The 15,472-nt window shown below is 40.4% G+C and overlaps 1 protein-coding gene across 1 annotated transcript; it reads left to right on the top strand.

Annotated features, from left to right (window-relative positions):
* The first annotated feature begins 3,855 nt into the window (after positions 1-3,855).
* Positions 3,856-15,409, top strand: LOC135498309 (uncharacterized). Its single transcript, XM_064788562.1, has 9 exons — positions 3,856-3,916; positions 7,925-8,090; positions 8,752-8,956; positions 9,873-9,963; positions 12,352-12,479; positions 12,759-12,852; positions 13,164-13,340; positions 13,741-13,889; positions 15,356-15,409. The coding sequence occupies exons 2-9, from the start codon at positions 8,056-8,058 to the stop codon at positions 15,407-15,409; spliced, it is 933 nt and encodes a 310-aa protein (XP_064644632.1). The 5' UTR covers positions 3,856-3,916; positions 7,925-8,055.
* The last annotated feature ends 63 nt before the right edge of the window (positions 15,410-15,472 follow it).

Here is a 15,472-nt window from a genome sequence, read left to right as displayed (position 1 = left end):
GCAAACATGGTTGCACTCACTTAACATGCAGAGATGGGTGGGCCATTAGATTATGAAATTTATAAATTTTTCTAATTTCGGTGTGGTAAAACCCAAAGGCCAGCTGTCATGCTGTCACATTACTTATAAGTTTGAGGTATTTCACAGGAACCATAGTTAGATGTCAGTGATCCTTCAACATGGTTATCATTAATTCAAGGCAGCAAAGTAGCGAGATAAAATATGTCAGTATTCGTCATGCCGCAATCACAAAAAAAATCGCAAAGCGAGCATAACCCCTCAGCCTATTAAGGTTGAAGGTGAGATAATGGTGAAGTTGGCTTAGTGGAGTGGCTAGTTTGCATATGGAAATTAAAATTGTGGAAACCTATTTTGAGGATGTGAGCGTGGCGGCCATATTGAATTTCGAATCGCGCTGATTTTCGAAAGGAACCTTCCCCTTACAAAACTGCATCAGGCCTACGCCCACTAAAATTGATTCCATCCTCCAAGCCGTTCTCCTCGAAATTGACGGAAACCGATTTCAAGCACGTTGCCCTGGTGACCATATTGAGATTCAGAACGAGCCGGTTTTCGAAAGGAACCTTCCTCTAGTCACCCCCAACGTACATACCAAAAATGAATTCGACAATACCCCTCTAGCCCATTTGGGTTGAGGGGTAAAAACTTTGCCAGGCTGTCCGAGAATTAGATTTGATGTGCACTTTTTGTGGCAAGCGTTTTGTTTTCCTTTCACAAATCACATTATATTGACACCAAGTTGCAAACACAGCGTCAATTTGAACTTTTATTGGGAATAGAAGTGCTCTGAAGATATAATCAATCTCTGCACTCAACTCAAAACTGTTCTTAGGTTACTATTCGTGGGAGCTTCGAAACCAATGGTTAAAGTGAATATTAGTAGCGTAAAAAACAGGGTCATACATTGAGTGTCATGAGTCATTCCCAAATCTGCACATCCGCTGAAGACAAAAAATCTGGAGTAGTAAAATTTAACCACCTGTCAACTCTTTTGTCCACTGAACCAATCGATGTCCACCTAACTTTGTATTTTTACAAGTCGGCACTATCGTTAAGCCTATGTTCTGAGGAGTTTATATAACCAAGTTGAAATTTAGGCTTTTTTCCCAAAGACCAAGTCAGATTTATTTCCCTAATTTTGAACAATGCAGTCGTATCTAAACAGTGTCAGTCTGTCTTCCCAATACTTTAGACAATATGGCACTCGGCGTTTACGCTAGACATCCCCCTACCCCATGTGTGATCCCCATATGCATAAGCCCGCAGCACACCAGCCGCCAACTTTGGCGACAAGAAGCGTTCGGATGACGCCTCTCGACGGCAAAGTTGGCGGCCAGTGGATCCCGGTCAGAGCACACCTGCCCAGAATTGGCGTCCAGTAGCGTCTTTTCCGCCACTTTAACCCATCCTGGGCCATGCAGCGCGAAATCATGTGACATCAAGACGCAAGCTGATTGGCTATAGCCTCGCCGCCGACGCCAAGTCAGGCGGCAATCCGTAGCACACCTGGCTTCTTCTTGCGTTCAAACGCGGCGACACGCGTCAAAAATCAAACATGTTAGATATTTGGCGTTTAGTTGCGGCAAGTGGCGGCAAGTCGCGTTCGCCGACGCCGTTCGTAGCAGACTAGGGATTTTTCAGGCGTTCAGGACTCTTGCGGCAAAAAACGCCTGTGAACGCCGAAGTTGGCGGCTAGTGTGCTGCGGGCTATACGCAATCCCAGGCTGGAATACAGTGTTCCATTTTTGCCTCCTTTTCAAGTGAACATACATGTAGCCCTGCATTCTGCGGGTCACACAGCTATGATAAGGTTTTTGAAGGAACAGAAAGTAGTTTGGTCTGCTTTCTTATCACACGAAAATACAATGTTGTGGATTAATGTGAGATAAGGATGCTTTGATTGTACTATTTTCTAGTAGAAAAGAGTCAATTCATAGAGATGATTATGTACTAGCGTATTAAACCTATAGGATGAGAATCAAAAGTCCACCAAGCTTGAAACGTTTGAAGTGGGGGCGTGTGAAATCATATTACATTAGAGGTTTCTACAGAAGCACTCAGTTTTTGTAGACATAAACGTTAGTTTATGTGAGAAAATTGGCTGTTGAGCCAAGTTGTTGGAAGAGAATAGTAAAACAGCTAGCCATATAGGCAGGCCAAACCTAGCTTTTCGCCCGGTCACTGTTTGCAAAAAGTGTATCATGAAAATATCAAAACCGATCTATGACGAATTTTGAAGACTATTTAGAATAAGATTGGTAACCACAACCGCCAGACTCCCCGATTGTGGAATCGGTACACAGTGTACAACTCTACGCGCTCATTTGACTCACGCCCACGTACACGTGGAGGTCCCCACAGCATTTCGTTATTAGTTTTGATTAAAAATGGCCACTTAGCTGTCATTTGTAGAACTTTTGGGGCGGCGCTATGGCCCGTATGTCCACTCATATCTGCTCAAGCCGTATAGGACCGCCCAACCATGCCTATATAGCGGCACATTTTCAGGTGGAGAATAGAAGTTGTGGTATAGCGCGGGCCCTTGAGTTGCTAGGCCTACAGCAGTCAGCAGAATACCTCCTTCAACAGCATGAATTTGAAGTAGGGACTAGACTTTGCCGTTTTCATTTTGAGACTGAGGTAAATATTCTTCTATTTTCTCCGTCTGGCGGGCGTTAGATATCATTACAGGGACGCATGACACTGCAAGGTTGGAGCAAAGTGTCCCCACAATACAGTTCTTATGTAATGTAGATCAAATGTAGTGTTATTTTTTGGATATCGTTTTCCTTTTTCGGTACATTTCTATTTTAGAGAAGCAACTAACGCTTGCTAAACTAAATTGAAGTGTGTGCTTGCAATCCTTAGTACCATTTTTATTCCATAGACCTGTTCATGATAGGGTTCAGTGACGGATGTTTTGTGATCATTAAGTGTCCCTTTTACCGATTGTGACTTTTTTCTCATAAGGCCAACATCTTGGATGAATTGAAATACTTTTGTTCACCCTCAGTTAAGTTGACTTCAATGGTTTTTTTACTCTATTAAGTGGACACGAAGTGCGTTAAGTTGCCAAAGGCTGGTCCACTTTATACGGTCGAGACATAACGCTTTAAAATGCCTTAATCGATGGAGATACAGCGTCCTGGAAAATGTCCCCATAACCATGATAAGTATGCCCTCCAAGAATATCTCTTGTACAACACAACGAGTTATATTATCCCTTAACAACATGGGTCACAAGGAACAAAAACTGAGCAGGTAAAACTAAACAGACGACAAAAATGTCCTTGATAAATATGTAGATGGGCACCCATCACATTCGCTATTAAGCAGTCAATATAACAATGATATATTCCCCCCCCCCCAAGCCTTTCACACTTTGCATATAGCGGGATGTACTCTTAACTTCGCTGTGTATATTTTTCTGTTCAAAATAAATTTCACATATATCGATATTTTCTAATCTGTGAAGTTTAAAATGCACAATTTACACCCCTACTAAATTAAACATGTTTGATATCGTAATGCCAAAATACTTTCATTTGCCTGCAGTTTTAGGAGAGATGACAATGATCTTTAATAGCCGAACACTATTAACACTATCAATAATATGTTTTCAGCTATTTATACATAACTCCAGGTGTGATTAACTTGTGGCCTAACTTATACAGCTTTGTTAAGGCAATGATGGATTAATGAAGTCCGTCTAACACCCCAAGATATTGTATAGGCTAAAAACTCTTTATTTTCATTTCAGATATAACCAAGATGAAAAATTGCAGCCGTCTTCGCAGCCGTCGACGGATACCTCCCTGTGACAAAGCGAAGGAATTTATTGACAGTGGAAGTGATCTGCAAGGATTCCAGGAGAGATACATCAATGAATATATCGGTAAGTTTTAAGAAAAAAACACTTTGCACCAGAAAGTTTTAGTTTACATTTGGCCTGGCTCTGAAAACAACAGCCAATTACTTAGCAATGCTCCCCCCCCCCGCCACATATTTTACCTCTCTTGTAAATGTAGGCTAAATTTGAATGGTGTCCCCCCTGCTTCGAACTAAATGTGTATGTTTTTCTTCTTGACACGAGGCATTATTACACTACACCCCTTTTTTAGGACAACAAATTTTTGACTGAGATAAATGACCTATACCCATTGTCTTAAGCGGTAATTGCTGTGCTCTGTTTGCATTTTTATGATGCTGAGCAACAGGACTGAATTTAAGATTGAGCGATTTCTAGTAAGATCCTCATAAATCCCATTTGTGTCGACCGATTAATTGCTAGTTACCATTTCCGGTAGGGGAAATGGTATTTGCGGTCGCCTGTCTGTGTTTGTGTGCGGGGGGGGGGGGGGTCGCAGTGATGTGTACACCTGTGAAACAGCTACTGCCTTCTTTTAGTCGTTAATGCAGTGTTCTAGTTTCATGACGTTCTGATTTTACATGTTAGAGGATGTGGATCATCCTCACGGTTCTCAATAAGGGCAATATGTGGCATATAGAGGTTAGAGCTCTGGGCTCTTGGGTAGGAGAGCTCATTCGTCTTTGTGTACTTGATCAAGATTTTCTCCCCTCGACTCTCCCAGGGGTAAATGGATACGCATGCCAAATCCTGAACGCTCTTACCAGCGGGCCGGACCTGTAATACAGGTTTTCCTTGCCTATAACGTATTCTATACCTTCTTGTACAACTGAAGATGTACCATACATTTAATTAGGCCCACAATGGGTTATCACCAGGAGTGGGTGTGAATATTCAAGAAATCTTTTTAGTATAAACTCCTCCCTCTTTTTTATTCAAGAACCACTATTCATTCCTATCTAGTATGAGAGAAGTCAATTTCACGTTTATTGGGTTGCTCTTCAATCATTTGTGAGGGATCATTTGAGTAAGATAGCAATTGATATTAAGCAGGCCAAATTTATGGTTGACGCCAAGAGTCGTTTGTGCACCGCTCCCGAATAACGATCTTAAAAACATGTGTACAACTCAATGAATGAGTTTCCCCGTCCACAGACTGTGGCAGTCTGGCGTAAGAACATTTGACCAATATCGTTGGGTTTCATATCCATGTGACATGCGAAGTCAGGCCTACACATAATCATTATGTACCCCGTCGGGCCTCATTGTAATGTCACTCAAAGACGTTATAGGCAAGGACAGCCTGTATTACCCTATGAGGCTGCCAGTGAGCTTTCACCCGAGTGCAGGGATAGAAAAATTATTTGTCATCGCACATTCGAACGACTCACATGATATATATGGTTGACAACTTGCACCATTTTAATCCTTCTCCGTATTGCGAACTGCCAAGGGATTATTGATGACACTGAAACGTTTGTTAGATCAAATGGAGGTATTGGTTGTCTCACCAAAACCGCGAGGGTGGGGCTAAAATATAGATTAAAATCAAGGCGTTCAAAAGTTCCGAAGTTAGTCATGTTCACGCAATAGATGTTAGTTATACGACTCCAACGTGAGGTAATCTGACTGCCTTTAAACATGTAAATCCATCCATCATGCGGTGTTTCTCTCATTGTTTATCGAAGGCTTAAACACAGACGTGACAATAATTTTCGCGAAGTTCTAAAATATGGAAAAGCATTTAACAAATGTGAATGATATTGGGGCATGGCGATTTAGCGGATCCTGCGGATTCTGCGGAATCTGGTCTGCAGCGGATTGGTATCCGGTAGTTTCGCTCCCTGACGTTTTCGCCCCCAGCATTTTCGCCCCCAAACTTAGCCTAAAACCATTAGGCCCCACGGTGGCCGCTGCCGTGATGTAATGTAATCAAGCTAAAATCAAGAGAGTGTCCGAGAGTCACTCTACCCAAAAATTAGTCGTTTCGCCTCCTGGGACTTGGGTGTTTTAAGGATCGTTGCCAGGATCTCGGGCTTGTCACCTGTCATCGCATGATCTTGCTGGCTGTTTGGTCATCAAGAGTGGGATGATTGACTCCGGTGGACGTTTTAGAAAAATCTTTTATTTATTATCATGAGAGTGGGAAATTCTCTGTTTAAACTGATTTGTCATCTGAGAGTCCTGGACATCATCAGTCATCATGTGACTTGAATATCTTAATGATGGATCATCAAGGCAATCGTATGTTGCTCGTGCACGATTTTGCGATGTTGTAAAATAAAGAGAGACGTGTCAACCAGGCCAGTGTAGAAGTTTAAAATGTCCCCTGGAAAAAGTGTCCATCATCCCTATTGTATTCTGCACGATATTAACAAATTAACGAATGAGCGAAAATGACGTGTGACTCGGCCTATTATTTTATTACCAACTCGGCCTGGGTTGCGCCCCCGTAGTTCCTAAAATCATTGATTTCTCGGTCCTTACAGTATGTCAGTGTTGATTCAGCAGTTGTTTTGGCAAAGATATGTTTTTTTTGAGTTTCTGAAACCTAGAGCGCTACTCAACAGGCGGCTAACAAGAAACTACGCATTTATACTGTTGTTGCCGACGTATGTGTACACTGAACTTGGGATGTGCGTCGGCCCCGTCTTGAAATGCCGTCCAGTGCCAGTTGGTGCGCTTTTCGCTGATTTATGCAAAATTCAACATATCTCAAAAGTTCAATGGTTGACCCTCGATTTTTTTGGATTTTTGTGTAGCGTAAGCAACTGTCTTTCATGGGAGAATGGTCACTGTAAGAATTATCCAGGAAAAAATGTATAATATTTGGGGGTTTTCGTGATTGTCCGGCCCAATTCGCAATATTGCCATTTGGGATGGTGAACAGAGCTAGGAGCAAATGTGACGCTTATGATTTATTAAAAGAAATAAAATACCCGATTTAACATCCTGCAGAATCAGGGGCATATATGTGATATACGACACAAATGGGTTGTCCTCATGCATTCACTTTGGAAACGCATTTTAAAATAGATGTTACGTCCTGTTAATGGGGCACGTCATCATCGCGTACATTTGGGAAAAACTCCCTAACGAGACCAATGTGGAAATCGTCCGATAATAGAATGCAGACATTTTTTTCATGCATGTTGGGGTTTTTCCGAAATGCTTGATATCTTAGCGGTTTAGACAATTTAACAGTTATGGAATATTACAAATATTTATTATAAGGATAATTTATCATAATATCGATATTCTCGAGCTGTTTTTATGCTGATTCCGCCCAGATTCCGCAGAATCCGCAGGATCGCCATGCCCATGATATTGGGCTATCGATACAGGTCTTCCTGTGACCATGCTGTGACAGAGGCCGACCTTTTATTTCAGCCAATGAATGCCCCCTAACAGAACATTGTATTACAGTCTATATACAAACAGTGTAGACTTCACCATTTGTGTGCTTGAGTCAGTCCGTCCTGTCTTGTTCTGCATGTCCGTGTTGCATGGGCTGAACTTTTTTATGTGCCCCTACCAAAACGGATGTGCATCACAACTACCAATATATCAGTCCTTGACATCTGTATCGGGAGGCATTTTATAATCAGACTGATAACCCTTAACAATGCATCTTATGATTGAGAGTCAGCCTCCCCATATTGTTTTTCTGGTGAACAGAGAAATGAAGCGTAGGAACACTCTTTGAAATATTTGTAAATATGTTTGACCTTTTGAAAACCTTGGTTTTTCGGCCAGCACAAATATGCACTCCTGCGTGGAGGTGCAGCGACGCGACAAAGCAGAGTAAGAAGGTTTCCACAGTCTCAAAAACCTCTACGGGGTGTGTATTTTGTTTCCAAAAGACTTTTAAAGATTTTTTCAGAACCTCACCAACATTTATTTCTAAGACTAAGAGTGCTTGTGCCCTATATTAACCATAGTTTAGATGGTGCAACCATTTTCAACCATTCCACTGCTGCATCGAACACACGTTTATCTTTAGGCCTATCAAAAAATCATATTTTCTTATTTCAGGTAGGGGTGTTTTCACTGAAGTCCCTTTTGAAAAGGGTGACTTCCTCTTGATTTACAAGGGGGAGGTGATAAAAACAGCTGAAGCTGAAATTAGAGAAGAACGTTACAAAGAGGCTGGTTTAGGAAGCTTTATGTATTTTTTCAAATTCGGAAGTGAAACGATGTGGTAAGTTTTAATGTGTTTGCATTTAAAAATTATGCGGTTAAAGGGAATTTCGCACGACAATCGATTCAGCCTCCTTTTTACATGTTCCTGGGCGGTGAAAATGAACCTTTTCATTCCCTGTTTGAAAACTGGCGCAGATCAGTGAGCTAGATTAGACCTAATAAACATTAAGACAATAAGGCCCGCAAGCAATAGGGTGCCATTCAGGAACTTGCTTACGACTTGATGAAGCATCAATTGCTTTGATACCGACTGACACGCGGGAGGGACAATGCATTGCTCATACGAATTCGAATTCGAATTCGAATGTTGGAGATGAGTAAAGAGTATCTGTATTGTTTTTTGATCTAGAACGTCACCCGCTTCGACCATTGTCATCCAGTTGCTCCTTCCTGACATAGCTACATATTATGAGTTAAACAATTACTTCTGAATATGCACTGAGACTTTGTCAGGGGGCAGGTACAATCTGGACTACCAACATATGTCGTGAATATTTGCATGCTACAACTTTCAGACAATATATCAATTATATAGGAGAGTTTGTTCCACCCGAACTTTGAACTTTCGATTACTTTATATTGTAATGCATTTTTTTATACGAGGTTTGATTGCTGAGGGTAATTACCTTGCATGGCTAATTTATTTGTTTGAATTTCAGTGTCGATGCAACACGAGACGATGGAAGTCTTGGGCGCTTAGTGAATGATGGCGTGAACGGGTCGGACAATTGTTCAATGAGAATGGTTGCGAAGGAAGGGAAGCCATATTTGGCTTTATTTGCCAGCAGGAACATTGGCATTGGCGAGGAATTACGATACGATTATGGTGTTACAGATCTACCATGGCGAACATCTGACAAGCCAGTAAGCTTTGTTTTTTATCAATAATTAGACCCTGTCGTAGTGTGGCATGACACCAAGGGAAAATCAGTTGTTCTTGGATGATTCAATTAACCTCTGACAAATTCATTGTCACGAAGACTCAAGTTCTTTTAAACAGACTACTCGTGCATTTTAGCATACATAGAACTGGTGATATTATTGATGCATAAAAATCCAAGAATATGAGAGGTCTCCCCTTTTTGTGTATGCACTTTCTGAACGTTGAACTAATTACGTTTAAGTGGACACGAAGTGCGATCGGCTATGCTGAAGACCGGTCCACTTAAAAAAGTTCCAGTTCGACATTAGGTTGAAAATGCCTCTTTCTGAAAGAAATGTCCCCATAACTATGGCATTTTCGATATAAAGAAGGACCAAGTGATTAGTGATTTTAAAACTACCAGTCTAATGTTGTTATTTTTTCATGCAAGTGCCCCCACCGAAATATGATTGGTAGAACATGATCATGGAGCGAGACAGACAAAATAATGTGTATGTTTTCAAGTGTCTGCTAAACAAACATTGTCACTTACTAGAACTGAAACTTTTTCCGAATCGTGTTTAGGTTATCTGGTCACTACTCCGCTCGGAGCTCTTCTGCTTTCAACTTTACAACCTAGCTGAATATCAGTTGATCTGGAAATTACAATTTAATTGGCAGAAATCGTACAATGACCGACTGGGTTTTGGATAACCCATGATATTTGATGTTTTTCTGCAGTTCATTTATGAATTAAGAGATCTAACATAGATCAAAATGCGATTTGGCTGGGGAGCCAGCAACATGGTTAGCATACGTGCATTTTTTCAAGAAATGTGAGAGTTCACCATATTTTCCCTGTAAGTGGACCCCTGTCCTCTTCACTCTATTATAAGTGGACACACTTGCGTTAAGAAGTCGAAGGCTGGTCCACCTAAAGCCAGAATACATGCAACTGATATCATCCTTGATGCTGAAGTGGGGGCGATCATGACTCAGCCATCCAATGGTAAGTACTAATATCTAACCCATAAGAGTACAGTAGACCTGCACACTCATGATAATGTATTTATTTGGGAAGAAACGCGCTGCAACACAGGGTTTGACATGGCATTTCAGTATAAGGACAACAACAACTCGCATACACTTTTCTGAATGTTTATTGCCAAAATCATGATTAAATACAGGCATTTCTTTGTGATTCGGGGAGGGGGGAGGCTTTCCTTTGCCGTATGTGATATTTTGTGTCCCCATAATATTTGTGTTGTATCTAAGTCCCCTCTAACATATCGGAAACTTATCATTTGAAGTATTTTTGTTCCAAAATCATGATAAAACACAGGCATTTCGTTGTGATTCGGGGAGAGGGGGGAGGCTTTCCTTTGCCGTATGTGACATTCTGTGTCCCCATAATATTTGTGTTGTATCTACAATATTGAAAAAGTCCCCTCTACCTTGGGAAGTCCCCTCTAACATATCGGAAGCTTATCATTTGAAGTATTCTTGTTCTAAAGTAGGTTTGAAAAATGGTACGTGGAGCAAAATGGAGAAGCGATAAACTTTTTTTGGCTCACCGTAAGGGGAGTCTATACGATAGCGCTGTGTCCGTCGTCGTCGTCGTCGTCGTCGTCGTCGTCGTCGTCGTATCCTAACAGTGGCACGTTTCTTAACTGCTAGGGCTATGAACTTGAAACTTTGTACACAGAATGCCCCAGGTCAGCTGACCTCTGACACTGATTTTCGGTCCGATCTGATTCTCTGTTTGGCCACCAGGGGGCCAAATGTCGATATCTAAAAAGTGTGATATCTCGCTTATTAGTGACTTGTTTTCGATAAAACTTTTGTTGTAGGTACTCATAGCAAATATACATTTTATATTATACGGGTTTTTAATTTGACCTTGTTTTCAAGGTCACAGAGGTCATATGGCGTAAATTGGCCATTAGAGTGTAAACTATGGCACGTTTCTTAACCACTAAAGCTATGAACTTGAAACTTGGTACATATAACCCCCTATATCACATAGCCTCTGGTGCTGAATTTTGGTTTGATCTGATTCTCCACTTTGCCACCAGGGGGCCAAAAGTGGATATCTAAAAAGTGTGATATCTCGCTTATAAGTGACTTGTTTTCGATAAAATTTTTATGGTAGGTACTCTTAGGAAGAATACATCACATATCTTACGGGTTTTCAATTTGACCTACTTTTCAAGGTCACAGAGGTCATATGGCGTAAATTGGCCGTTAGAGTGTAAACTATGGCACGTTTCTTAACCACTAAAGCTATGAACTTGAAACTTGGTACATATAACCCCCTATATCACATAGCCTCTGGTGCTGAATTTCAGTTTGATCTGATTCTCAACTTTGCCACCAGGGGGCCAAAAGTGGATATCTAAAAAGTGTGATATCTCGCTTATAAGTGACTTGTTTTCGATAAAATTTTTATGGTAGGTACTCTTAGGAAGAATACATCACATGTCTTACGGGTTTTCAATTTGACCTACTTTTCAAGGTCACAGAGGTCATATGGCGTAAATTGGCCGTTAGAGTGTAAACTATGGCACGTTTCTTAACCAGTAAAGCTATGAACTTGAAACTTGGTGCATATAACCCCCTACATCAGATAACCTTTGATGCCGAATTTTGGCCTGATCTGATTCTTTATTCGGCCACCAGGGGGCCATAATGGAAAAAGGAAGAAGTGCAATATCTTGCTTATTTGAGTGAATTGTTTTCGATAAAATTTTTATGGCAGGGACTTCTAGCAAGGATACACCACATGTCCTACGATTTTTGGATTTGACCTCCTTTTCTAGGTCACAGAGGTCAAATGGCGTAAATTGGCCATTAGAGTGTAACTATGGCACGTTTCTTAACTGCTGAAGCTATGAACTTGAAAGTTGGTACATGTAACCCCCTACATCAGATAATCTCTGACACCGAATTTTGGCCTGATCTGATTCTTGATTCGGCCACCAGGGAGTCAAAACTGAAAAAGTAGGACATGCAATATCTCGCTTATTAATGACTTTTTTTCGATGAATTTTTTATTGCAGGGACTCTTAGCAATCACACGATATTGATCTTGTTGATGTCATAGACAATTATTGGTTGGATCATAAACTTATATATACTGCCCTGTCTTATTACTTGACAATCAATACACATCTAAAAAAAGTCTTCATGCCTGATTGTGTTCACCATATTCACCTCTAAACTAAGCATGATCCTGCCTACTAAAAGATGTATACGGTGAGCACAATGGCCCCTGGCCGTTTCATTTTGCTATCCGTTACAGTGGCATAGGTTGAGACAGTCATTCCTAGGGAACATTTATTATGATACCAGAGAGTGTCAAAATAGAGAATGATAGAATCTTCACTCAACATTTAAGGGTCAGCCGAACCGCATCCTATTTGTTTGGTCATCAACACTACCGAATTGTCTGATATTCCAAGTGCTGAAGCCCAGATTCCCAATGATGTGCGCCCTGGAAAAGATCTTGATGGCAGTGAATATGAGGTAGGAATCTTTGAATGCGCATTATGAGACAATAAAAGGTCAAAATGTTTTTTTCGCCAGATTACAAAATAGATCGAAGCCATAATATATTGTTAAATTCCTTGTCATTGATAATGTTGCCCTGAAAAGTTTAACACAAACATGTGGCTGAGTGCTGTTACACCCTGTGAGTGTCCAAATAATCTATTATCAAGCAAGTTCATTATTATCATGTTTTATCCTCTTTATTTGACTGGTCAGCTTTTGATGAACAATCAAGACGTTCGCGCTTTTTTTCAGATGTTAGACACCAACACTCCCAGGGATATCACCCAAGTTGATAAGACATTATTGCTTGCTGAAGAAGAGATCGATATAAGAGAAAATCCAAAAGGTAATTTCATAATTCCATCCTGTGTATACCTGTATTCTGAAAAATTACCCTTACGTCCAAATGAAGTTTTCGCCAACTTCTCCAGGTGGCATACTAATGTATTTTGGGTTATTTCCAATAGCTGCAGTTATATTTCTCTATTAAAGCCATCATGTTGGCCTTCGCGCATTAAACTAAATTTGAGTAAAATAACGCCTTAATATATAATGGCACAGTCAGCATAATGATATTCTAGATAATGTTTGGAATGTAGTATGGCGCCAGTGTGTAGTATCAGTCATGCATGAACGCTGATATAATTGAAATTTCAGGTTCATCGACCCCTGTTCTAACACGGCAAAATAGAATCCAAGTCGACAAGATCCAAAGCCATCCAGAACCAATCATCCCACTGCTGCCCAATGAGTTCAGAGGCAATTCTGTAATTCAGCCAGATAGTGCTCAAATTGGAGAAGATACTGAGAATACACAAGAACCTAGACCTAAAGGTAATTATCATTAGTGCTCTTACTACTACTACTACTACTCCTACTGGACGCCATGGCAGCTGACAAGTGACATCAATGATGCACGCCAAGGAGGATCGACTTTTAGCATTCTCTAATCCATGCATGTTGCAAAGCTTCCAATTATGACGAAGTTACTGATACACTGAGCTGTTATACATTGTAACTGTAGCAGACGATAATGAGGTGATAGAATAAAACAGCAGAGGTGTCACAGCTACGTCACAATGACTTTACATCAAACAATAATTGCAATGTTGTGTGATCATCTGGGAGTACAAAATACAGATCTTAAGAAAAATTATATTACAGCAAAAACTGTATCCCAAATAAAATAAATTGCTGTACATACCTACGAAAATAAATAATTATGTGATTTCAGAATATGCTGAACTCCTGCCAATATCTCCAACGATTTTCATGGATCAAAGGTTGCCAATATCTCCAACGATTTTCATGGATCAAAGGTTGCATTCAGACAATTTGTCACTAAATCTCTCAGAATCGGAGTATGGGATGATGAAGTTCGAGGTAAGGGAATTTATGTACATGCACAGGTACGAGGTGTTTAGTAAGTCCCATTCCCCAGTATCAGGATCTGATATTGCTACGCTAGCCATCCAGAAGTATTAAGGTAGCAGGAAGGGTTGGGTGTTTGTGGTTTCTGAGTCTGAGGGGGTTGGTGTCTGTTGACTGTGCTTTAAGAGAGACTAGGCATGGCGCCAGTCTCTCTTAAAGCACAGTCAACAGGCATTTGGTCTCAGTATTTGGGTTTTGATTGCCATGACTGTACCCCTGTAAAAGTCAGAGGAGGAGAAGTTTGGAATGATGAAAGCATTAAAGAAGAAGAAATGTTATTATTGAGGAAAGCAAAATTTATTATGAGACTAGAAGGCAGTGTCCTGACTTGATTATTTTGAAAATGGCGGTCTGAACACATTAAAAGGTGGAACATGGCATTTTATCGACTTTGAAGTGTTCCGCAGTTAAAGGGAGACTATAGGCAGCAGCTAGGTAGGCAAGATAAAGTCATACAAATTTGCCAATAGGGGTCAGTCATATCTCTAGGCATGGCGCCAGTCTCTCTTAAAGCACAGTCAGAGACAAGACCACAATTGATTTTTTAAGCCTTTTAGCAGTTAAATTGTCAATGTTTGACCGCGACGCATCAAAGAACGCGTCAAGTAGTGAAACTGAAATTCGGATATGATATACGGGTTAGTCTTGCGAGTAACTGGTGCGATGGAAATTGGTGATTGACCACGGAAATTTTTTTATAATCGACAAATTAGACAGACTTTGATATTTCCACTGTTTTCAGCCAACTGGCAGAAAAAACTCAAAACACGCCCCCTATTACCCAATTAGCAAAATTCGAAATTAATTTTTTCATCAAATAATTTCTTTATATCTGTAGACTTGCCACAGCAAATATTTTTTCAATACCTCTCCAAATATGTACTTGAGAGTAAAAAACATGCACTCGTCTAATTGATAGGCCTCGACCCTCCAACCTATGAATATTCATTAAATATTCATTAGTGGTCTTGTCTCAATGAAGGTACATTTCAGGGGTTAACATTTTGAGATTTTTTTCAAACTAATGTAGATGACATCCCACAACTCTCCAACAAAGGAAAGTCATATCTGGACATTTTTGGAGAAATGAGATACATTTCAAAGAGTGGTACAACTGTGCCAAAGCGACGAAAGAGGACAAAATCGACAAAAAGTCATGCTTTTGCAGCCAACAGCACCAAATTCAAAGACCTGCCCTGGCCAGAATATGCAAGCTATGGAGCTGAAAATTTAGGATGTGATTTAGGAATATCTTTGCTGCTTAGGGCACAACTTTCAGAATCAAGATCTAAGTAGTTTCAAAGAAATTACAAAATGAATGGCAACACAACAAGACTTGTAAAAATGAAACCGAACTTAGACCGGGGTTAGGTTGACTCTTATTTGGGTCAAATTAAGTTTTTTTCTCATTATTTTAGCTTGTTTTGACCTTAAATCATCAGCAATACAATATTCTAAATGAATTAGAGTGATTTGAGCACATTCAAATTTTTCACTATATTGACCCAAAATGTAGTGTAAATAGAGACAAGACC

The sequence above is a fragment of the Lineus longissimus genome, chromosome 13 (genome assembly GCF_910592395.1).
Source record: "Lineus longissimus chromosome 13, tnLinLong1.2, whole genome shotgun sequence".
NCBI classification, from domain to species: Eukaryota; Metazoa; Nemertea; class Pilidiophora; order Heteronemertea; family Lineidae; genus Lineus; species Lineus longissimus.
Note: the sequence above shows the minus strand (reverse complement) of the source record. Positions and strands in the feature narration are given on the sequence as shown.

Excerpts from the sequence above, each read along its gene's own strand:
- LOC135498309 (XM_064788562.1), top strand. The coding sequence starts at position 8,056 with ATGTATTTTTTCAAATTCGGAAGTGAAACGATGTG. Across the intron at positions 9,964-12,351 it reads CATGACTCAGCCATCCAATG|GGTCAGCCGAACCGCATCCT; the intron begins GTAAGTACTAAT and ends TCAACATTTAAG. Across the intron at positions 13,341-13,740 it reads ACAAGAACCTAGACCTAAAG|AATATGCTGAACTCCTGCCA; the intron begins GTAATTATCATT and ends ATGTGATTTCAG.